The 25,179-nt window shown below is 45.0% G+C and overlaps 1 protein-coding gene across 8 annotated transcripts in view; it reads right to left on the bottom strand.

The window, feature by feature from the left end:
- Positions 1-25,179, bottom strand: part of patj (PATJ crumbs cell polarity complex component) — a 471,326-nt gene that overhangs the window by 309,724 nt on the left and 136,423 nt on the right. For all 8 annotated transcript variants that reach the window (XM_085982870.1, XM_085982876.1, XM_085982869.1 and 5 more), the window contains 3 exons: positions 23,702-23,821; positions 14,716-14,915; positions 6,186-6,305 (listed from right to left, as the gene is read on the bottom strand). In XM_085982870.1, coding sequence (XP_085838996.1) covers positions 6,186-6,305; positions 14,716-14,915; positions 23,702-23,821 — 440 coding nt within the window. The remainder of the gene's footprint in view (positions 1-6,185; positions 6,306-14,715; positions 14,916-23,701; positions 23,822-25,179) is intronic.

Genomic DNA, 25,179 nt, shown 5'->3' with positions numbered 1-25,179 from the left:
AAGGGCCCATCGAGGCACTCATCGCTGCCGCCTTATGAGCAGAAACCCCAACTGTCCCATCCTACTCTCGCCGACCTTCCCGCCCAGCGCGCCCACTGGGGGCAAATCTTGCTAATCGCATCCCCGTCCAACTCATCACCCCCAGCATTGACCCTGTGGATGCTGGCAGTGGGGCAGCCATCACCGACCCTCTCCGCATCTCCTTACAGAAAGTTTGTTTACTTGTGAACAAGTCCCTTACCACCCATGAGCTTATCGTGGATGACTGCATCGATATCATGGCCCTGACGGAAACTTGGTTGAGGGGTGATGACACCTTACCCTTAAATGAAGCCTCCACACCTGGCTATACCTTCCACCACATGCCCCGCTCAGACCGTCATGGTGGCGGTGTGGCTCTCATCACCAAATCACACCTTGGTCTGTCCCCCTATTCCTTCGGCAGTTTCTCCTCCTTTGAGCATCTCACCTTATTCCACCCCTCTTATTTAAAATTCTCGTTCTCTACTGCCCACCTAAGTACCATAAAAATTATATTACTGAGATATCTTCACTGTTCTCCTCCCTCAGCCTCTGCACCAAACGACTTCTCATCCTCGGTGACTTCAACCTCCATCTCAATTCATCATGCTCTCTCTCCTCAGAGTTCACTAGCCTCCTATCCTCCATTAAATTCTCCCTCCATGTAAACTCCCCAAGCCATATCCACAGCCACCCCCTCGACCTTGCCATCTCTCGTGGCCTTGCTACTCCCATCTCTCGTGGCCTTGCTACTCCCATCGTGTCAATTGCAGATAAGGCCATCTCTGACCATTTCCTCGTATCGCTCGCCACCCACATCCCCCTTCCACCCACCTCCCCCAACCCTACTTCCTTCTGTGTCCGCCCCTAGAAAAAGCTCTCTCCCAACTCCACTTATGAAATCACAACTGTCCAGCCTCCAGCCCTCCATGCACCATGACATTTCTGCAGCTACTGATCTGCTCAACCACACCCTCACCACTATCTTTGATGCCCTAGTCCCTACTAAAACAATTACCCTCTCTCACCCTGGCCATTCCCCCTGGTACGGCCCTCATCTTCGCTCCCTTAAGTCCAAGAGACGCAGACTTGAACGGATATGGCGGACAACTGGTTTAGCCATTCACTGCCAAATCTGGCTGGACCACATAAAGCACAATCGGGCCCTGCTCTCGTCTGCCAAAATTGCTCACTATTCCAGAATCATTCCGGAATGCAAAGATAAACCCTGGCTCCTATTCTCTACTGCTAACCGTCTTCTTAAACCCCTCTCCCCTGTCTCCTCCGCCCTCAATGCCAAGAACAAATGTGAGGAGCTCATGGACTTCTTTGTCTCTAAGATTGAGACCATCTTTTCAGCTGCCTCTGCCACTCCCCTTCCTTTCCCTAGCCCACCGGGCCAAACTTCCTCTAAGGTTCGCCCCTGCCTTAGCCCTGAACTCACATCTTTCTCCAGTTTCTCTCCAATCTCCCCTCATGATCTCTCTGCGCTCATCTTGTCTATGAGACCCAACTCCTGCTCCCTTGACCCGGTTCCCACCAAACTGCTGACCACCCAACTTCCTTTTCTGGCTCCCATGTTAGCTGACATTGTTAACGGTTCTCTCTCCTCAGATACTGTCCCCCTCTCCCTCAAATCTGCCATCATCACCCCTCTCCTCAAAAAAAACAAACCTTGATCCCTCCGTCCTTGCAAACTACCGCCCCATCTCCAACCTCCCTTCCCTCTCCAAAGTCCTTGAACTCAGTTGCCCAGATCCTATCCCAAATCCGTGCCCATTTTCCCGCAATTCCATGTTTGAATCCCTCCAATCAGGTTTCCGCCCTTGCCACAGTACCGAAACAGCTCTCATCAAAGTCACAAATGACATCCTTTGTGACTGTGACAAAGGTAAACTATCCCTCCTTGTCCTTCTTGACTTGTCTGCAGTCTTTGACACGGTTGACCACGCCATCCTTCTCCAACGCCTCTCCACCGTCGTCCAGCTGGGTGGGACTGCACTCGCCTGGTTCCATTCTTATCTATCTAATCGTAACCAGAGAATCACCTGTAACGGCTTCACTTCCCACTCCTGCATCATTACCTCTGGTGTCCCCAAAGGATCTATCCTTGACCCCCTCCTATTTCTCATCTACGTGTTACCCCTTGGCGACATCATCCGAAAACACAGCATCAGTTTCCACATGTACGCCGACGACACCCAGCTCTACCTCACTACCTCTTCTCTGAACCCCTCTACAATGTCTAAATGTCAGACTGCTTGTCCGACACACAGTTCTGGCTGAGCAAAAATTTTCTCCACTTAAATATTGGGAAGACCAAAGATTGTTTTCGGTCCCTGCCGTAAACTCCAATCCCTAGCCACTGACTCCATGCCTCCATGTGGTATATTTGGATTTTCAGAAGGCATTCGATAAGGTGCCACATAAGAGGTTATTAAACAAAATTAGGGCTCGAGTGATTGGGGGTAATATACTAGCATGGATTGAGGATTGGTTAACGGACAGAGAACAGAGAGTAGGAATAAACAGGTCATTTTCGGGTTGGCAGGCTGTAACTAGTGGGGAACTGCAAGGATCAGTGCTTGGACCTCAGCTATTCACAATCTGTATCAATGATTTGGATGAGGGGACCAAATATAATATATCCAAATTTGCTGATGATACAAAGCTGGTGGGAATGTAAGTTGTGAAGAGGATACAAAGAGTCTTCAAGGGGATATAGAGAAGCTAGATGAGTGGGCAGGAACATGGCAAATGGAATATAATCTGGAGAAATGTGAAGTTATCCACTTTGGTAGGAAAAATAGAAAAAGGGTGGATTTTTTAAATGGTGTAGAGATTGGGAAGTGTTGGTGTTCAGAGGGACCTGGGTGTCCTTGTACACGAATTATTGAAAGTTAACATGCAGGTACAGCAAGCAATTAGGAAAGCAAATGGTATGTTGATCTTTATTACAAGAGGATTTGAGTACAAGAGTAAAGATGTCTTACTGCAATTATATAGGGCCCTGGTGAGACCACACCTGGAGTATTGTGTACAGTTTTGGTCTCCTTACCTAAGGAAGGATATACTTGCCATAGAGGGAATGCAACAAAGGTTCACCAGACTGATTCCGGTGATGGGGGGGGGGGGGGGGGGGGGGGGATTGTCCTATAAGGAGAGATCGAGTAGACTAGGCCTATATTCTCCAGAGTTTAGAAGAATGAGAGGTGATCTCATTGAAACATACAAAATTCTTACAGGGCTTGACAGGGTAGATGCAGGGTGGATGTTTCCCCTGGCTGAGAGTCCAGAGCCAGGGGTTGCAGTCTCAGAATAAGGGGTCAGCCATTTAGGACTGAGTTGAGGAGAAATTTCTTCACTCAGAGGGTGGTGAATCTTGGGAATTCTCAACCCCAGAGGGCTGTGGAATTCTCAATCCCAGAGGGCTGTGGAATTCTCAACCCCAGAGGGCTGTGGAGGCTCAGTCGTTGCCTTTATTCAAGACAGAGATCGATAAGATTTTTGGATATTAAGATCAAGGGAAATGGGGATAGTGCAGGAAAGTGGAGTTGAGGTCTAAGATCAGCCATATCTTACTGTATGGTGGAGCAGGCTTGAAGGGCCAAATAGTCTACTACTGCTCTTATTTCTTATATTATGTTGTTATGTTCTTATTCCTCAACTGCAGTCAAGACCGCACATAACATGAAACCCATGAACTAACAGGAAATACAAAAGTTAAGAATTGTGCTACAGATTATTAAGTGTCTTTTATATAACATGGCCTATTGAAAATAACTGCATCTACATTAAATAACCATAGTAATTAAGTTCCATTGGAACATCCAGAGGATGTTTGCTATCGTACTGAAAATTTGTTCTGGAATGCCAGCTCAGTGATAAAAGTTTGTGTTCAGTGAGGAGCATTTAGCAAAAATTCTGAAGATGAATGTGAAAATTATCTTCTCAATTTGCAAAACACAGATTATAAACAAAGTCACTGATATGACAATGTGTGCAACAATCCAACGTAATACACATGCCCAGGCTCTAAATAAGATACTGATCTTATCCGCCTTTCAACTGTTAATCAACAGACCATTGTTAAAAGCTTTTACAAAATGACCATCAAGAACTCAAGGCAATGCATCAGCAGTACACATAATAGCCTCTTGAGCCACTGCAATTTATTCCATTACATTCCAAGTTCAAAGCTGGTCAGGAAACATTTTTGCGTATGTGCTTTGGTATGCAAATTAGATTTTATGATCCACAGTAGGAATGTGTGTTTAAAGTTTCTCCACAGATAATTTGGAGCTTCTACCATTTATGCAAATATAACTTTAGATGTAGAAAAATTGTAATAATGTACTAATTTTAAATATTTAGAAATATATTCTATTTTGCTTCACTGCAGATATTTTGACAAATTAAACAATTACTGTAAATTCAATGTTGTACTTTATTCAGAGAATGTTAACAAAGTTACTTCTTCAGCACATTTTCTTTACCTACTTTAGAACACTGCAGACCACAATATTCCTAACAGTGCATAATATAACTTCAGATAACAAAATGCAAATGAACGCATACACTAAAAAGGTGGGATAACCGTTGGGGACCCCAATCCAGCTTTGTTGTCCAAACCCCATGTCCACCCTAAACCTGATGCATGTCAAAATTCTGTATCAATATGTACATCTGTGTCATCAATGTACCTTCCTATAAATGCCATGTTGAGACTATATGGAACTACTTCATAAGTGTGAGTCATAGAGTCATAGAGTTTTACAGCACAGAAAGAGGCCCTTCGGCCCATCGTGTCTGCGCCGCCCATCCATCCCTGTCCAGTCTAATCCCATTTTCCAGCATTTGGTCCATAGCCTTGTATGCAATGGCATTTCAAGTGCTCATCCAAATGCTTCTTGAATGTTGTGAGGGTTCCTGCCTCTACCACCCTTTCAGGCATTGAGTTCCACATTCCAACCACCCTCTGGGTGAAGAAGTTCCTCCTCAAATCCCCTCTAAATCTCCTGCCCCTTACCCTGAATCTATGCCCCCTTGTTATTGACCCCCCTACTAAGGGGAAAAGTTCCTCTTTATCTACCCTATCTATGCCCCTCATCATTTTGTACACCTCAATCAGGTCCCCCCTCAGCCTTCTTTGCTCCAAGGAAAACAACCCCAGCCTGTCCAGCCTCTCTTCATAGCTGAGGCGCTCCATCCCAGGTAACATCCTGGTGAATCTTCTCTGCACCCTCTCCAAAGCAATCACATCCTTCCTATAGTGAGGTGACCAGAACTGCACACAGTACTCCAGCTGTGGCCTCACCAGCGTTTTGTACAGCTCCATCATAACCTCCCTGCTCTTATATTCTATGCCTCGGCTAATGAAGGCAAGTATCCCATATGCCATTTTAACCACCTTATCTACCTGTTCCGCTGCCTTCAGGGATCTGTGTACATGTACACCAAGGTCCCTCTGACCCTCTGTACTTCCTAGGGTCCTACCACTCATTGTGTATTCCCTTGCCTTATTTGTCCGTCCAAAATGCATCACCTCGCACTTTTCAGGGTTAAATTCCATTTGCCACTTTTCCGCCCATCTGACCAACCCGTTTATATCGTCCTGTAGCCTGAGGCTTTCCTCCTCGCAATTTACCACCCCACCAATTTTCGTGTCATCTGCGAACTTACTGATCATACCTTTTACATTCTCATCCAAATCATTTATGTAGATCACAAACAACAAGGGACCCAGCACCGATCCCTGAGGTACCCCACTGGACACAGGCTTCCAGTCACAAAAGCAACCTTCGACCATCACCCTCTGCCTCCTGCCACTCAGCCAGTTTAGGATCCAACGCGCCAAGGCACCCTGGATCCCATGGGCTCTTACCTTCTTGACCAGTCTCCTATGCGGGACTTTGTCAAAAGCTTTACTGAAGTCCATGTAAACCACATCCACAGCATTTCCCTCATCCACCCCCCTAGTCACCCCCTTGAAAAATTTGTCTCAAATAAAACTGAAAACTTAAAATGTAAAAATTGTTTTAAAGAGGTTCCCAGTTTTTCTCTTCCAACTTGTAATCTCTTACTTGCACAGTTAGTATCCTGAAATAAAATTTCCATCAAAAATTTTTTAAAAATTGCTGTCTTTCAAAGATGAATGTAAATACCTGGCAGCAGCTTTCATCCTGGCTTCGGTTACCAATATTGCAGCACTACTGGGTCTGGTTTGTTTTGATGCAAAACTTCTTTTATAGTGATCCACATCTTTTGCAGGTACATAAGTAATCCTAAATTCCCCACCCATCCCAAAAAGAGAAAGTTATTAAACAAACATTTTTAATCAACATATACAAAGGTTACACCATGACCAGAAATGAGATGCTGGTCTCCACAAAGCCCACTCCACCAATAGCTCAGTGAAGTTACTGAGCAGGTGATCCTTACAAACCAAGATGATGTTGTGGCAAAACCACTAAGTGACTTACATAATTGTCTGTAACCAATGTTATTACCTCTAGCATTAATTGTCTGTAACCAATGTTATTACCTTTCAAGTTGGCTCGGGCTAAACAGAGCTAGATCGACAACATCGATCTGACGCGATGACGTCATCACGTGGGTCACGTGACGTCCCCTTCGGCGGGAAACGTGATGACGTCAGAGGTAGAGGGCGGGACCAGCCAGTCCTCGCGTGGATTGAAAGAGAAAAGACCTGTTTTGAGCTTCTCCTGTAGTTTCTTGTTTTGTAAAGTTCTTAGACAATAAATTCAGTTTGATAACTTCCAGTAAGTTATAGATTCTTTGTGAGGAGTGCAGAGACGCCTACAATGTCCTATTTGATCCTCAATCTAGCTGATCTGAGCTGCGTCAGCAGTAGCAGTGCTAAAATTGGCTGCAGCACCCATGGGTCATGGAGGAGAACATTTTTTACTCAGATTACTATTCTACTGGAAATGTATGCATGTGGACAGGATTGAGGTTGGCTGTGATGCTCCCCATGATCAAAACGTTGCTGACACTTAAAATCAAACCTCAAATGAACAGCGGCCACTTGGGAAAGTTACAGCTCCCAGAGGATATCAGGACTTATAATCACAAGCAAAGGGTTGGTGTTTTCAGGTTAGGAAGGAAGATGAGAAAATTGGCAGACAAAATTGGCACTTCCCTCTTAATAACTCACAAGCATCAAAGTATAAGTATTTATCACATCTCACTACCAGCCATGACTTAAATAAACCACAATTTTTTTAAATTGCCACAAAAAAAGCATTTATTTTTCTCCTCTTATATAGTCTTCTAACATGCATCAAGCACAGCACTTTTGCATACACACAGGGATGGAGAAATGAGTGATTTAAGGAATAACAAAAGTTATTAGGCCAAGGAGAAAGACAATGGGTAAGTGATTCTGCTCATCTAGAACACCACCAACTTACATTTATATAGTGCCTTTAACATAGAAAAACATTCCAAGATGTTTAACAGAGGTATAATCCAACAAAAACTGATGCTGGGCTAGAGGAGGCGATATTAGCAGGGTTTCTCTAAGTGGTGGGTTTTAGGAAGGGTCTTAAAGTAAGAGGGAGGCCGAGAAGCAGAGGGGTTCAGGGAGGGAATGAACCAACAGGACTAAAGATTTGTATCAATTTAGATAATTATTTATGTCTGACGGTAGAATTGGGTAACCTTATTGTAAGGTCCACGCCTCAATAATACACGGACTTCAGGAGAGCAATTAAACACGTATTTTACTGAACAGAGGGTAACGTCAGACTGAAGTACAGAAGCCTGCTAGGGCCTTTTATACAGGGGTGGTCACTGCCGGTACTGCAGTATAAAATCAGTTCTTCTCTTAAAAAGGTACATACACAATTCCTCCCCTTTTAGATAAACAGTACATAACATTCATTTAACAACTAAATAATAACTAATTACAATTACAATTTTCTCGGTACGATATACATCAACTGAAATAATCATTTATAAGTTCAGTCTTTGAGGAGGCTTCCTGATCCTGACTGGATAGCGCCTTTCTCGAGTATCCTGTGCTTGCGGTGGAGGCGATTCTGGCTCATTGTCATTGGTTGGTTCGTCAGCTTCCAATACCACTGATTCTGAGGTAGACGCAATCTGTACTTCGGGCTCATTACCAGGTGCACATGCTCGTGGTATAGGTTTGGCTTGTTCCTGTGACTCTAGAATCTGGTCAGCATGGCATCTCACGATGCTCTCTCCAACGTCCACTGTGTACATTAGTGGTCTCTGCTGTGTGCATATCGTTCCTGGCTGCCATTTTTCTGTTCGGTAGTCGCGGGCCAAGACTGGTTGTCCTATCTTGAAGCTCCTGGTTGGCTTCTCGTTGATGTGCTGGAATTGCTTATCCTCAACATCTCGTCTTATGTTTGGTTTGAGCAAATCCAGGCGACATCTTAGCCTTCGGTTGAAGAACATTATGGCTGGAGCTTGGTTGGTGACTGCATGTGTCGCATTCCGGTAAGCAAACAAGAAATTCTCTAACTTGTGTTGTAGTGGTATGTCGTCGTTATACATCGCCTTTATTGCCTTTTTAAAGGTCTGAACAAACCTTTCAGCTAATCCATTTGTGGCTGGATGATATGGGGCAGATGTGTAATGTTTCACCCCATTATTCCTCAGAAACCTCCGGAAATCCTCGGACACAAACTGTGGCCCATTGTCGGAGCAAGTCTGTTCTGGCAAGCCATTCCTGGTGAAGATGGTCCGTAGGACTGCAATAGTTTTCTCCATGGTGGTGGAGGACATTTTGATTACCTCTGGCCATTTCGAATGGGTGTCCACGGCGATTAGAAACATTGAGTCCATAAATGGACCAGCAAAATCAATGTGTACCCATTGCCATGGAGATGAGGGCCACTCCCATGGGTGTAGAGGGGCCTGTGGTGGTGCATTTTGGACTTTCTGGCATCCTGAGCAGCTGTTGGTCAGGTCCTCGATTTGTTTATCGATTCCCGGCCACCACACATAAGCCCTGGCTAAGCTTTTCATTTTTACCCCTCCCAGATGACCTTCATGAAGCTCATTGAGCACTCTCTCAACTTGGGTGGAATTACCACTCGGGATCCACACATCAAGGTCCCCCGGCACATTGACAGCTGTTCTCTCCTTGGCGAGATACTGGCACAGTGAGTCGCCATGTGCTGGCCATCCCTTCACCGTCAAATCATAGACCAGTGTGTGTGTCGGGTCATTTCGGGTTTCCTTCTCTATACTTGAGTTTGTAACAGGCAGACATTCAACTATGGTTGCATGGAATATCTCAACAGGGTCCACTGCAGGTGCTTCCTCTACCGTAGGCAACGGTAGGCGTGACAGCCCATCAGCGTTTCCATGCTGCTTCGTACCCTTGTACTCTATGTCGTACTGATGTGCCCCTAGAAAAAGTGACCATCTTTGCAGCCGTTGCGCCGTCATCACTGGAACGCCCTTCTTTGGGTTAAAAATGGAGACCAGGGGCTGATGATCAGTCAGTAGGGTGAATTTCTGCCCGTGCAGATAGTGATTGAACTTCTTCACCCCCCACACCAGGCTGAGGGCCTAAGTCAATCTGGGCGTAATTACGCTCGGCTGAGGTTAACGAGCGCGACGCAAAGGCTATTGGCCTCTCTGAACCGTCAAGGAATTTGTGTGACAGCACCGCTCCAATGCCGTAGGGCGACGCATCACATGCCAACCGAAATCGGTAGTGTTGGGTTGTAGTGGGCCAATACTTCTTTTGAAGTGATTCGGCATTTACATTTCTGAAAGGCACGCTTACACTCATCACTCCATTTCCATGCTACTCCAGTTTGCAGCAGGGCGTTCAGTGGGTGCAGAATTGTAGATAAATTCTGCAAGAACTTGTGGTAGTAGTTCACCAGCCCGAGAAACGACCTCAGCTGCGACACATTTTCCGGTGCTGGAGCCTTGACTACAGCCTCAATCTTGTCTGGCGACTTATGCAACCCTCCCTCATCAATCATGTGGCCACAATACGAGATTTGTCTCCTGAAGAACTCGCATTTGAGGCGGTTGGCTCATAGCCCATATTCCTGCAATCTAGTGAGCACCTGCTCCAGGTTGGCAAGGTGTTCACTGTCATTTTCGCCCGTCACCAGGATGTCATCCAAATAACACTGGGTCCCTGGGATCCCTTGCAGGACTTGTTCCATTGCCCTCTGCCAAATAGCCGGGGCTGATGCTACCCCGAATACCAGTCGATTGTACTGGTAAAGGCCTTTGTGAGTGTTTATCGTGAGGTATTTCGTAGATGCTTCTTCCACCTCCATTTGTAGATACGCTTGGGCCAGATCAATCTTCGTAAAACGTTTCCCTCCAGATAGTGAGGCGAAAATATCTTCTATCCGTGGAAGTGGATATTGTACTGTGTGCAGGACTGGGTTCACAGTTTCCTTGAAGTCCCCACAGATGCAAACCTTCTTCGGCTCCCCAGGCGTGCTGCTCAATGATTTCTTCATTACAGGAACGATGGGTGTGGCCCACTCGCTCCAGTCCACCTTGGACAGCACACCCGAACGCTCCAGACTCTCCAGTTCTGCTTCAACGGCTGGGCGGATCGCGTACGGCACCGGTCTGGCCGTAAAAAATGTTGGGTTTGCGTTATCTTCGATTTTTATCGTTGCCTTTACTCCTTTTAGAGTCCCAAGTCCTTGTTGGAACACCTCTTTCGTGTCAGTTAGAATTTGTGACAGACGTCCAGGTGTGACGTCATCATCCTTTTTATCAGTCACAGTTAGCGCCTGAATGGAATGCCAATCCAATTGTATTTTTTGGATCCATTCACGTCCCAGTAATGGTGGTCCTCCATCTGGTAGTATATATAGATACAGTTTCTGTGTTTCCTTGCCGTTGTATTCAACTGGCACCCTTATTTTTCCTCTGGGGTAGACTTTTTGCCCCGTGTGTGGCTTCAATACAATGGACGTGTCCTTCAAGGGTATGTGTGAGAATAGCCGCTCATAGTCTCGTCGATTCATGACAGTTAGGGCTGATCCTGTGTCCAATTCCATCTTTACTGGGGATCCTGCTATCATGAGGGTGACCCAAATGGTTCGGTGATCCTCCTTTGCGATCACGTTGTGTAACTTTAGACAACTTAGTCTCCTGCTCCCGAAGTCCTTATCACTCTCCTGATCTTCCGAACTACTGTCTGTCATTTTTTTTTCTTTCTTGTACTTTTCCTTAGTAGTTCTTGTAGTGTTGCAGACTCTTGCTATATGTCCCATTTTCCCACATTGCCTGCATACTTTGTCCTTAAACCAGCAGTCCTTCTGATCATGGGTTGTTCTGCCGCAGCGATAGCACTTTTCTGCTCCATACGCCATTTCGTTAGCGCTGTAATCTTGTGGTTTCTGTTGTATTTCCGCAGCTCCCCGTGCTGCTGCTTCGTAGGATACTGCCACGCTGAAAGCCTGTTCTAGCGTCAGGTCCTTTTTCGAAAGTAGTCATTTCTGGGTTCCTTCACTCTGGAGCCCGCAGACAAACTTATCCCGTAAGGTGTCTGCCAGTCCTGCTCCGAACTGGCAGTGCTTCGATAACTTGCGTAGTTCCGTAAGATAGTCAGCATTGCTCTCATCTTTGTGCTGGTTTCTTTTATGGAACTTGAATCTTTCTGCTATCAGCAGCGGTGTAGGGTTTAGGTGTTCCTGCAAGATATTAACAATCTCCTCAAAACTTTTCTCCATTGGTTTAGCTGGGGTAATTAAATTCCGCAATAGGCCGTACGTTCTTGCGCCCATCAAATTTAATAATACCGACGCCTTCTTTCCATCGGCCACCTCATTTGCCTTGCAGTACACTTCAATTCTTTCCACATACGTGGTCCAGTCTTCTACCTCGTTGTCGAAAGCAGCGATACTGCCACTTTTCGGCATCTTGGGTGATTTAAAATGGCGCCTCCCGCGCTGTTCCTTCTTCCCCTTGCTGCCACGCTGCTCCTAGCGTTCTACAGGGTAATGGCGGCGACCCGCGGTTTCGGCGCGTCTCACTTTTCCTTCCCCTCGTTTATTTTCTCTCCGCTGCCCGGTTCTTCAGCACCGATATCAGTCTCAGTCTCAGTCTCAGTCTCAGTGTGCTGCGCGGCCCCTTTTGCAGAGCCGCTCGATCGAGCTCGAGCCCGCCGCAGTCCAGAAGGGTCAGCACACTACCTGCTACCAGCACGATTTGCTGGAACACCTTGACTGGGGAGCCAAGCTCAGCTCTCCACAGCCTCTCCCGCAATTCTCCGAACACCGATGGATCCTTGGGCGGTTGCCCGCGGTCGACGCCCGTTGCTCAGACTTCGACCTCCAAGAAACAACTTCTCAGGGTGAGGTGATGCAGTACCGCAGGTGAGTTCGAACCTGCTCGTCACCACTGTAAGGTCCGCGCCTCAATAATACACGGACTTCGGGAGAACAATTAAACAGTTATTACGTCAGACTGAAGTACAGAAGCCTGCTAGGGCCTTTTATACAAGGGTGGTCACTGCCGGTACTGCAGTATAAAATCAGTTCTTCTCTTAAAGGTACATACACAACACTTATCACTAACCGTTGCTTGATATGCTGTGGAACATACATCTTTATTATGAATGGGCAAGTTGACAACAGCCAGATAACGTGAAGGAACATTCATTGAGTTATAGCTATCCCATGGCTTATGTCAAGAGTTGACCAGACTCCATTTGGAAAGTGGCCATGTGCAACAACCCTCCTGCCTTTATTAAACATTATTATCTGGAACCACCTTTTAAATGAAAGGAGATACTTTTTTTTTTAAGCTGCATTGGTCTTTGAGACGAACATTAAGTCATAAGTAACATTCCTTTTTTGTGGATAACTGTGGCATATTCCTACATTACAGCTAAACAAATGAGGAAGAACACATGATTGCTTTTCTTCAGTATTATCTTGATAATTATTTAGTTTATCCTCCACATACTTGACTTCCACTCATCTTTTCAACTGTTTCTAACTTTGATTTGTAATGTGTGAACACTTAGTAAATATGGAGAATTTATTTAGCTCGTGTTAGTATAATGTATACTGAAAGTTTCCTGTGTCAAAGATAAGAGAAACTGCTCTGTATGCAGTATGAGATTAGGAAAGATTGCATTGCTCTCATTTCAGAAATAAAACTTCTGGATGGATAGTGTTCCAATCACTTTTCCCCCCTGTTATTGATAGCCTTCTAATGTGTACAAAAGATAAGGAAGATCAAATTGAAGATAAGTCATCAAGCTTATTTTAAAAAAAAAAAAATTATTTTTTATTTTTATTTATTTAAAAAAAAGGCTTATAGCTCAACTTCTCCACCAGCTCTCAACTATTCCACTCCCTCTGTTGTCAGACTGCTGGTCCAATATCAAGTCTTGGGTGAGCTGCAATTTCTCCAGTTAAACATTAGGAAGATTGAAACCATCATTTTCAGCCCCCACCATAAACTCCATACCCTAGCCACTGATTCCATCTCCCTCTATGGCCATTGATCAGGCCGACGCCAAGCTGAGCTTCCGACCGACACACTCTACATCACAAAGACCACCTATTTCCACCATGGTAACATTGCCTGCCTCCACTTCTGTCTCAGCCCCTCTGCCACTGAAATTTTAAATGATGCCTTACTTGCAGATGAGTCTTCCAGTGCTCTTCTGCCTGCCCTCCCATCCTCTACAGCAGCTCATCTAAAACTCAGTTGTCCATATCCTAGCCCAAACTAGGCCCCACTCATGCATCACCCCTGTGCGCGCTGACATACATAGGCTTCCGGTCCCTTAACACGGCCAATTTACAATTCTCAACACCACCAACGCCCCCACCCAACCCCCATCTCTAACCTCCTGCAGTCCTACAAACCACACTTCTACATTAAAGGCACTATCCAAAGGAAAGTTATTGTTTGAAGCACTGGTTAGATCTCACAACATCTTCAGTGCCTGCGAGTAGCATCTTCATTCAAACACTGGATTTTCAATAATGTTTCTCATGAAATACTCAATGGTTTTTTTCATTGAAGATTCTGGTATTGGCCACCATTACCAGAACTGTAAGCATAGTTTTGTTTTAATTGGCCAGTGGAGAGGAGAAATGAGGATTAGAAGAATTAATTCTCAGCATCACATTTTTATCTTGGACAGATTCCATTATTATGTATAATCTACATTCCAAGTACAGCAACACATTTTAGTACAGCTACCAAAAAGACAATCGCTCAACATTACACCAACTGTACGACTCTATCATAAACATTAATAAAGATTTGACATTAATTGAAGGAAAATGGCTTTGCTGTCAAATGAAAATGTGTAAATTGAAATTTAGCAGCAATATTCTAACCAATCCCTTCCATCCCACAAATTAAAACAAACTGTTGTGTACTGTGTTATAAAAACGAGGAAGAATTTTTAATTCTCAAACGACCCACACAATGGAAGACACCTACTAAATTGACTTACAGCATCTCTTCTCGATTTGGCAATTCACAAAAATAAAATGTATTTATTTTACAATCAAAACCCTCTTGATACTAGTCAAATGGTTCAGGTTCATAACAAAATCATAAGCAGATCATATTGTTGCAAAACTGGGACAATATACACTACTATATTCAAAACCAAAAATAAGTTATAGCAAGTTGAATGTGGTGAAAAACAACCATAAATATAGCAAAAGAAATACTCACAGAATTTCTTCAGTTAAGGCTATATTGGCAAAAACATAATGTGCCTGAGCAGAATTTAGGTTACTTATGGATTCCTTGTTCACTGAAACAATATAATCTCCTTCCTGGAGTTGTCCATCTCTTCCAGCAGCTCCCTCATTGTCAATGTGTTTGATGACTGCTCCAGGTCCTCTGTGATCACGTTTTATGTGCAATCCTAGGTCAAGTTAAAAAAAATTCAAAATAAGGATATTTAATTACAACTTAAGAGTAATCCAATGGAAGAGGAGAAAGCCAGCGTATTCAAGCTTCCACAAACTGCTTATGCACCAAGTTAAAATACACAATTAGGGTATGGTAGCACAGTGGTTATGTTACTGGACTACTAATCCAGAGGCCTGGACTAATGATCCGGAGACGGGAGTTCAAATCCCACCACGGCAGCTGTGGAATTTAAATTCAGTGAATTAAATAAATCTGGAATAAAAAGCTAGCATCAGTAATGGTGACCATGAAACTATCGAATTGTTGCAAAAACACATCAGGTTCACTAATGTCCTTTAGGAAAGGAAATCTGCCATCATTACCTGGTCTGGCCTATATGTGACTCCAGGCCCACAGCAATGTGGTTGACTCAATTAACTGTCCTCTGAAACAGCCTAGCAAGCCACTCGGTTGTACAAAACCACTACGAAAAGCAACAATAATAATAAAACCAGACAGAACATCCGGCATCGACCTAGGCACCGACTTCGGACACGGTAAATGCACACCCAGCCAAATCGACCCTGCAAAGTCCTCCTCACTAACATCTGGAGACATGTGGCAAAATTGGGAGAGCTGTCCCAAAGACTAGTCAAGTAACAGCCTGACGGTCATACTCTCAGAATCATACCTTTCAGCCAATGTCTCAGACTCCATCACCATCCCTGGGTACGTCCAGTCCCACCTGCAGGGCAGACCCACCAGAGGTGGCAGCACAGTGGTATACAGTCGGGAGGGAGTGGCCCAGGGAGTCCTCAATATTGACTCATGGTATGTCAAAAACATGGGCAAGGAAATCTCCTGCTGATTACCCTCCCTCAGCTGATGAATCAGTACTTCTCCATGTTGAACACCACTTGGAAGACACACTGAGGGTGGCAAGGACACAGAATGTACTCTAGGTGGGGGACTTCAATGTCCATCACCAAGAGTGGTGCGGTAGTGATCACCACTACTGACCGAGCTCGCCGAGTCCTGAAGGACACAGCAGCCATACTGGGCCTCCAACAGGTGGTGAGAGAACTAACAAGGGAAAAACCGACTTGACCTCGCCCTCACCAATCTAACTAATGCAGATGCAGCTGTCCATGACAGTATTGGTAGCAGCGACCACCGCACAGTCCCTGTGGAAACAAAGTCCTGTCTTCACACTGAGGACACCCTCCATCGTGTTACATGGTGCTACCACCGTGCTCAATGGGATAGATTCAGAACAGATCTAGCAGCTCAAAACTGGACATCTATGAGGCACTGTGAGCCATCAGCAGCAGAATTGTATTCCACCACAATCCGTAAACTCATGGCCCGGCATATCCCTCACTCTACCATCACCATCAAGCTAGGGGACCAACCCTGGTTCGATGCAGAGTGTAGAAGAGCATGCCAGGAGCAGCACCAGGCGTACCTAAAAATGAGCTGGAACACAGGACGACATGCATGCTAAAAAGCAGAAGCAGCATGCTATAGACAGAGCTAAGCAATCCCACAATCAACAGATCAGATCAAAGCTCTGCAGTCCTGCCACACCCAGTCATGAATGTTGGTGCACAATTAAACTACTTACAGGAGGAGGAGGCTTGATGAACATCCCCATCCTCAATGATGGCGGAGCCCAGCACACAAGTACAAAAGACAAGGCTGAAGCGTTTGCAACCATCTTCAGCCAGAAGTGCCGAGTGGATGATCCATCTCGGCCTCCTCCTCAGGTGCCCACCAAAACACAAGCCAGTCTTGTGCAAATTCAATTCACTCCACAGGATATCAAGAAATGGCTGAGCGTACTGGATACTGCAAAGGCTATGGGCCCCGACAATATCCCGGCTGTGGTGAAGACTCATGCTCGACAACTAGCCACGCCTCTAGCCAAACTGTTCCAGTACAGCTACAACACTGGCATCTACCCAACAATGTGGAAAACTGCCCAGCTATGTCCTATCCACAAAAAGCAACACAAATCCAATCCGGCCAATTACCGCCCCATCAGTCTACTCTCAATCATCAGCAAGGTGATGGAAGGTGTCATCAACAGTGCTATCAAACAGCACTTACTCACCAATAACCTGCTCACTGATGCCCAGTTTGGGTTCCGCCAAGACCACTCGGCTCCCGACCTCATTACAGCCTTGGTCCAAACATGGACAAAGGAGCTGAATTCCTTAAGTGAGGCGAGAGTGGCTGCCCTCGACATCAAGGCAGCATTTGACCGAGTGTGGCATCAAGGAGCCTTAGTAAAACTGAAGTCAATGGGAATCGGGGGAGAAAACGCTCCGCTAGCTGGAGTGATACCTAGCACAAAGGAAGATGGTTGTGGTGGTTGAAGGTCAATCATCACAGAACCATGACATCGCTGCAGGAGTTCCTCAGGGCAGTGTCCTAGGCCCAACCATCTTCAGCTGCTTCATCAATGCCCTCCCCTCCAAAATAAGGTCAGAAACGGGGATTTTGCTGATAACGGCACAGTGTTCAGCGCCATTCACAACTCCTCAGAAAATGAAGCAGTCCATGCCCGCATGCAACAAGACCTGGACGACGTTCAGGCTTGGGCTGATAAGTTGCAGGTAACATCCATGCCACACAAGTGCCTGGCAATGACTATCTCCAACAAGCAAGAGTCGAACCACCACCCCATGACATTTAACGGCATTACCATCGCCAAATCCCCCACCATCAACATCCTGGGGGTCACCATTGACCAGAAACTTAACTGGACCAGCCACATAAATACTGTGGCAGTGTGGCAGCAACAGGTCAGAAGTTAGATATTCTGCAGGTGTCTCACCTCCTGACTCCCCAAAGCCTTTCCACTATCTACAAGGCACAAGTAAGGAGTGTGATGGAATACTCTCCACTTGCTTGGATGAGTGCCGTTCCAACAACACAAGAAGCTCGACACTATCCAGGACAAAGCAGCCCGCTTGATTGGCACCCCATCCACCACCTTCAACATTCACTCCCTCCACCACCAGCGCACTGTGGCTGCAGTGTGTACCATCTACAAGATGCACTGCAGCAACTCGCCAAGGCTTCTTCAGCAGCATCTCCCAAACCCACGACCTCTACCACCTAGAAAGACAAGGGCAGCAGGCGCATGGGAACACCACCACCTCCAAGTTCCCCTTCAAGTTATACACCATCCTGACTTAGAAGTATATCGCCAATCCTTCATTGTCGTTGGGTCAAAATCCTGGAACGCCCTACCTAACAGCACTGTGGGAGTACCTTCACCACACAGACTGCAGCGGTTCAAGAAGGTGGCTCACCACCACCTTCGAGGGTAATTAGGGATGGGCAATAAATGCTGGCCTTGGCAGCGACGCCCACATCCCATAAGCGAATAAAAAAACAAAATGTCCAAAGCACTTGAGGCAAAATCAAAAAAAGATGCTGAGCCCCACCAAAAAAGGAGCTTTTAAAAAAATCATTGATGGGATGTGGGCGTCGCTGGCTGGCTAGGCCTGCATTTAGTGCCCATCCCTAATTGCCCTTGAGAAGATGGTGGTGAGCCACCTTCTTGAACCGCTGCAGTCCATATGGTATAGGTACACCCACAATGCTGTTAGGAAGGGAGTTCCAGGATTTTGGCCCAGCGACAGTGAAGGAACGGCGATACAGGTCCATGTCAGGATGGTGTGTGGCTTGGAGGGGAACTTGTAGGTGGTGATGTTCCCATGCGTCTGCTGCCCTTGTCCTAAGTGGTAGAGGTCGCGGGTTTGGAAGGTGCTGTTGAAGGAGCTTTGGCGAGTTGCTGCAGTGCATCGTGTAGATGGTACACACTGCAGCCACAGTGTGCCGGTGGTGGAGGGAGTGAATGTTGAAGGTGGATGGAGTGCCAATCAAGCGGGCTGCTTTATCCTGAATGGTGTCGAGCTTCTTGAGTGTTGTTGGAGCTGCACTCATCCAGGCAAGTGGAGAGTATTCCATCACACTCCTGACTTGTGCCTTGTAGATGGTGGAAAGGCTTTGGGGAGTCAGGAGGTGAGACACCCGCCACAGAATTCCCAGCCTCTGGCCTGCTCTTGTAGCCACAGTATTTATATGGCTGGTCCAGTTCAGTTTCTGATCAATGGTAACCCCCAGCTATTATGAGAGGTAAGCAAAACCTTGGGCAAAGAAGTAGGCTGTAAGGAAGGGCTTTAACAGAGCAGGAGATGGAGGGATTCATGTATGGAATTCCAGATCCAAGAGTCTGAAGGCATGGCCGCGAATGGTGGGGCAAAGGAAGGGAGCCACACAAGGGGCCAGAGTCAGAGAAAGAGGCCCATATTTTCCGACCTCCCACGGGTGTGTACGAGCTGTGTACACACCCGTAGGGACCTCGCAAGAGCCAATTTCAGGCATGTGAAGCACATGCGTTGAAAACCGGCACTTCCGATCCGTCAAGAATCCTCTCGACAGATTGGATGCCTGCCCTGGAGAAGGGCCTCTGCGGGTGGAGAGTTCCGCTTTCTGCAGAACCTCCGCCCGCTGAAAATCTTACACCTGGTAAAAGCAGGTGTAAAGCCTGCTTTTACCAGCATGAGTGTTTAAAAAAGTAAAAAAATTTCACTCATTTATAATTGTAAAAAACTTTTAAAAACAGTAAGTTTATTTTTAGCCCTGTACAAAACTTTAATTTTTCAAAAACTTACAACTTTTGTTTAAAATATTTAATTTAACGCAATTTTAAATACATGATTTAAAAAAATGTATTTAATGTTTTAGTGTGTTTTTTTGAGTGATCCCCATTCATACTTTTGACAGGTCTATGCGGAGAGACCTGTCAAAAGTGTGAAGGGGGATTCCCTTCTTTGATGTGGACCATGGAGAACCAATGACCCCAGGGACCACTTGCGAACTGCCTGCGTCCCTGGGACACCTGGGCCTCTGCGCACACGCACCAGGAGAGGCCCAGGATTGGAAGTGACAGGACCTACAGAGCAAGCAGGTAAGTGTGTAGATTTTTTCCAGATCAGAGGCATCCACACGCAGGAAGCCTCCGATCGGAAAATCCGAGCCAGTGTGTTTGAGGGTGGTGGGGGTGGGGGAGAAATAACTTAGACAAGGGGAGGGTTTTTGAGGAGGGGGATGATGACAATGTTTTTGAAAGGAAAGAATAGAGTACCTGACAGTGAACCATTTACAATGGCGGCTAACAGGGGGCAGGAAAGGATATTCGGTGGTCAGCAGTCTAGTGGAAATGTGGTCAAGATAGCAAGAAAGGATAATGCCAATGTGTTTAGAAGGATTGAAATGACTAATAATTGTCGCCAAAACAGGTTGCATCTCTTGCTTTTACCCTATTTGGCCTTGGAAGGACTTCAGGTTGAATTATTTAAAAAATTGCTATTAACTTACAAGAGGTTAACTTTCCACAACTCACAAGTTATGAGGATGTTGATGAGGCCCTGTTAAAAGATTCAGGTCTGCCTTAGAAGTTCTCTCAGGTACAGCAGTGATAGTTACTCCTGTAAGTGGTCTGAGGAACTTACTTTCAAGGAGGGCACCGGTGTTGCCCAAAATCCAGTTATACAATAATGTAACCTAATGGTATAATAATAGGCCCTTGAAATCAGAACTGGATATATTTTGTCTTTCACACATGCACTGCTCTAATCTTTCTGAACATAGACTAAAACACTTGAGGGAGCCAGATACGAAATTACACTGCTTTATTTTACAGTCAGCAAGTGAGCGTAGAGAGAGAAACAGCTGTAATGAGGTATTCAACTAACTACCCAAACCATGTTAAAAATAAGCAAAACAATAAAGATGTACCACACTATTCCTATTAAGCTCGCTTAATGTTTCTTGGTATGCCTTGTTTCTGACCATCTCAAGCATCAGATGAGCAATTATCCCTCACTGGGTCAACTTCCTGTCCAGATCTAACTGACTGCACGTGTATCTTTTTGTCCTTTTCTGTGTTCCAAACCAGCTGGCTGGCAATCCTTCCAATTTCTTTTACATTCATTGATTCACTAGTAGGTCTAACAAAACATTTTCTCCTCCCTTGGAGTACAGGTTTAAAGAAAACGGGGGAAAAACTCAGTTGCTTTGCACCTCCTGTTAGCGCCCTCAGGGCGCTAATGGGGTGCAAAGCAACTAGCGCCTGAGCGTGGCGATGTTCGCGCCGCTCGCGAAATTGACCAGACATTTTGCGGCAGCACTAAACACGACCGTCACGATCTCCTGGGCCCGCAGATTGTGATGTCAATCGAGCTTACAACGCCCCGGACCAGATATTGAGTGGCGCCCCCTGCCACTAGCAACAACAGGTTGAGGGGAACGTTTTGCAGTCGGGAAGGGACTGGGGGAGCACTATTTAAAGGTGACTGCTTCCTGCCTTTTTTGTCAGCGACATTTTTGCAGAGAGAGAGACAGAGCGAGAGACAGACTTCTGGAGAGACCCAACACTGTATGAAGGAGTTTTGGGCACCGAGCAGCACTTAGCAGGTTCATTTTGATTTCACCTTCCTTGCATCAATTTAGAAGAGACTATGGGGGCTGCAGTCGGAGCTCTTTCCCTGGGCCTCTCCATTGTTCTTTCCAGCAGAATTGATGTACAGGTCTCTCCAGGCCGAGATTCAAGGCTGCAATGAGCAGGTTGTGGATGGAGAGAAAGATCGACCCTCCCCTTTAAGAACTGGCCGGTGCCAGTGTGTCTGTGTTCCATTGCTGACTGACCATCACATGAGCTTCGCCAGCGCCTCGCTCCTCGGCCTGATTTAGCGCTCCAATCACCTCGAGGGGGCGATAGAAACCAAGTTTGCAGTTGGAGGCGATAATTGGCGCCAGGCGCTAAACTTTGCACCCGGCCGATAATTGCGCCCCATACGGGGCGATACCGAATTTCTCCCCCAACATCTCCTGCTATTCTCAAAATGAACACAGGCCATTCTGGCTTAATGGGCCCCGAATGAGATAACTGATCCTCAGTCTCAGTTTGAAATAGACGTTGAGCCACAACATTCCACAAGCTGGCTCATCTAGCTTTAATACACAACTTCAATGTCTGCAATATTTATTTAAATACGTCTAAAGTCACTTTGTTTTAAAATGCTTAAATATAACTTATTCCCAAATCTCTCCCTTAGGAGGAAAAAATCAAAAATCCCCAAACTGGGGCTAACGAAGTGGCCAACGGAACTCGGTTTCTCGCATACCATATCCATTTGAGACAATGGAGGTTCTTAGTACATCTTATAGATATTCATGCCTGTAAAGTTGGAATGGCTTCCTTTCACTGAGTATAGCAAAAGTCTTAGTATAGGTCATGGGGCAGTTCTGATTCCAGGTAGCAGTTTTGAGCTAATACTCAACAGAGCTGGTGAAGGTCAGAGGTCAGCTTTGTCTATCCATATCACTCTGGGAGAGACAGTCTACAGGGAGTTGAAATTTTGAATCAGTCAGAGAACTTCCTTTTTCTAAGGTTAGTACTTGTCAGTTCATTAAATACTGATTTAGAAAGTGAAGCTAGTTTATATCAAGGGCTATCTTTGCATAATTTATTTTTTGATGTGAAAACGAGCAACAAGAGATAAATTGAATTTCACTGAAAAGCGTGTTCCAATCAGTCATATATTTCATGCAAAATAAACTAGTTAATTGGTTTACAATTAGTCTCGTCTTAATACAGTGCTCATCAGTGCGCCTTCTGGAACATAGGAAAACGTGCATGAGCCACAGACAAGAACACAGAATCCAGAAAACAAAATTTATTGTTATGGCCTTCAGGGTCATGCTATTGTATGACTAGATTTTGGGAAGTTAAGGTAAACTTTTCATCAGAGAAACAGGAGTCACCAGCGGCACTGAACGCAACAGAACAGTTAATGCATATATAATGCATAATAATGCATACCCAATACTGATAACATGAGTACCTCAAGATTTGTGCAATCAATATTAGCTTTTGATAGGGCGTCAAGAGTCTTGTAGCCAGGAAAATAAAAACGAGACAGAATTACATTCAAAAAATAAGACATGAGCTATCAGTTAAGTGGAGCAAGTATCAACCAGTAGTTTGTGGGGAAATGAAGGTTTATGGAGGAAAAGCTGAGTCAGATGAAATCAAGCTGTTCTTTTTAGTTTAACAGCCTTTTTATGTCACCTGTCATGATTTATTTACTGTATAGCAATGTTATTCCAATTAACTCTTCGGTAACTTTAGATGTAAATTTATTGAATGTTAAGCATTCCAAATATGTTATTTTATTGTAACAATTGTTTTCAAATGCATATCAAAGGTTTCGGCATGGGAAAAAAATACTTTAAACTAAACACTTAAAAAAAACCACTGGCTTCTCCATTGTAGGGGGAGCACGCCTGCTCCTTTGGCTCCACAGGAACATTAAAAAAAAAATTCCATAAATCATCATTAGTGGTCGGAGGGCTGCTAAAGAAGCCTGCCCCACTCATTGTTGACTTATTTCTGAATGGGCTCCTTCAGCAGGCGTTAGGCCCCTAATTTACATATTTAAGTGGCCTAACACCGGTTTTAAGCTGCTGTTGGAAGACAGATTGGGTGCTGGCTGTCCCAATGGTAAATTGGTATACACTGCGCCCGTTTTATGCCCAAAAACAGACAACCAATTTCTAACCCTACACGTTGGTCCTGAAATGCTACAGCAGTTCTTGAAGTAATGAGTACAGTACTACTGCGGAAAATCTGAGGATTTTTATATTATTGAAGCATTGATTGAATGAGGACATAGTGGACAACCTTATACAATTACATAATTTTTTTTAAACGGGTCAAACCTAGATCAAGGCCATTTCTCATGATGGTGAAGGTTCTTTCATAATCTCCAGACACCATCCCTTGGTCACTGCCTTCTGCACGTGTAGAGGAAGACAAGGAACTTTCATTGAACATCCCTTCACCCTGAAACAAAAACAAAATACATTAGCGCACATCACCAGCAAATTAACTTGAATTTAGTTCGAACATCAACACATAGATTCAGATAATTTCCGTAAGAACATATAGGGCTAAAAATTCAGGCAATATGTTGAAGAGGGCGGCTGCCGCTCCTTCGCCAGCTGCTGGCGGGTCCCGCGGTGTCTGCCATTTTCCAAGGCCCGACAGTGCTGCCGGTAACATCCATCGCCCTGCAAATTGAAATGACGGAGAGTTGCACGCTAACTTAATGCCACCATGCCAAACTTGGACCTTAGCGCTTAACTCAGCACTGGGTCCTACGCTCGCCATGCAGCAGACTGACACAGGCGAAGTCAGCACCTCTTAAGGGACACACACATCTTTCAGGTAAGTTTGCATTTAAGATTTTGGACTGGGTTTTTTGGCTTTCTTGTAGTAATGGATTGCTGCAAAACATGTTAGTTTTTTTTAATGTGTAGGGAGTGCTGCTGGATGCTTGCAAGGCCTTGGATGGTAAAGGAAGGCCTCAGAGAAGACAGAATATTCTGCAAATACTCAGATCAGGCAATATCCATGGAGAGAGAGAGAGAGAAACAGAGTTCACGTCTCAGGTCAAGATGCTGCCTAACCTGATTATTTCTACTGTAATACGGACGCATAATTACAGTATAAGAGGATAGCGTGCCAAAAATCCCAAGGAACCAATTTTGAATCGAGACATGGACTCAATAAAATTAACGTAAGTAAAATAACAGTAATGAAGAAAATAATGGCACTAAAGAGTGACAAATCCCCAGGACCAGATGGTTTCCATCCCAGGGTTTTAAAAAGGAAGTAGGTGAGCACATTGCAGATGCCCTAACTATAATCTTCTAAAGTGTTCTTGATTCAGGAACCGGTCTTTAAGTTGGAAAATTGCGCAGTTAGAAATTAGGGTACCCAAAATATATGGAGTTATGTGAATGAAATTGTGACGAGAATAAGTGTCTGCTTGTTTTAGCTCCACCCACTTCTGTGCACAAAGCTAAAAGCCATTTAACCCTTTGTAGTCTTGCCTTGGATTTTGGAAATTTTCAGAATGTATGAATATGTTGAGTAAGTTCATTTTAATTTAAGATTGTGCACCCAGAATTGGGAGGAAAAAAAACTTTGAACTACAATTTAAGTTAAGCTGGTGTGGAAAAGCTGAAAAGAAACCCCAAAAAGTTTGTTTAACAAAAGATTTCAGTCTAAGATTTAACCTTGCAGTTGTGGTTGCGATGGTGAAATTTCCAAAGCAGTTTGATTTGATTTGTTTAAATGTGAAAACTAATTTTTCTCCAGTTATATTCTGTATTTTTAGTCATTTGGAAAGGCATCTG

Source organism: Somniosus microcephalus, chromosome 3 (genome assembly GCF_052327205.1).
Source record: "Somniosus microcephalus isolate GS21.2 chromosome 3, FLI_Smic_1.0, whole genome shotgun sequence".
Lineage (NCBI taxonomy): Eukaryota > Metazoa > Chordata > Chondrichthyes > Squaliformes > Somniosidae > Somniosus > Somniosus microcephalus.
This window is presented reverse-complemented; position numbering and strand designations above follow the sequence as displayed.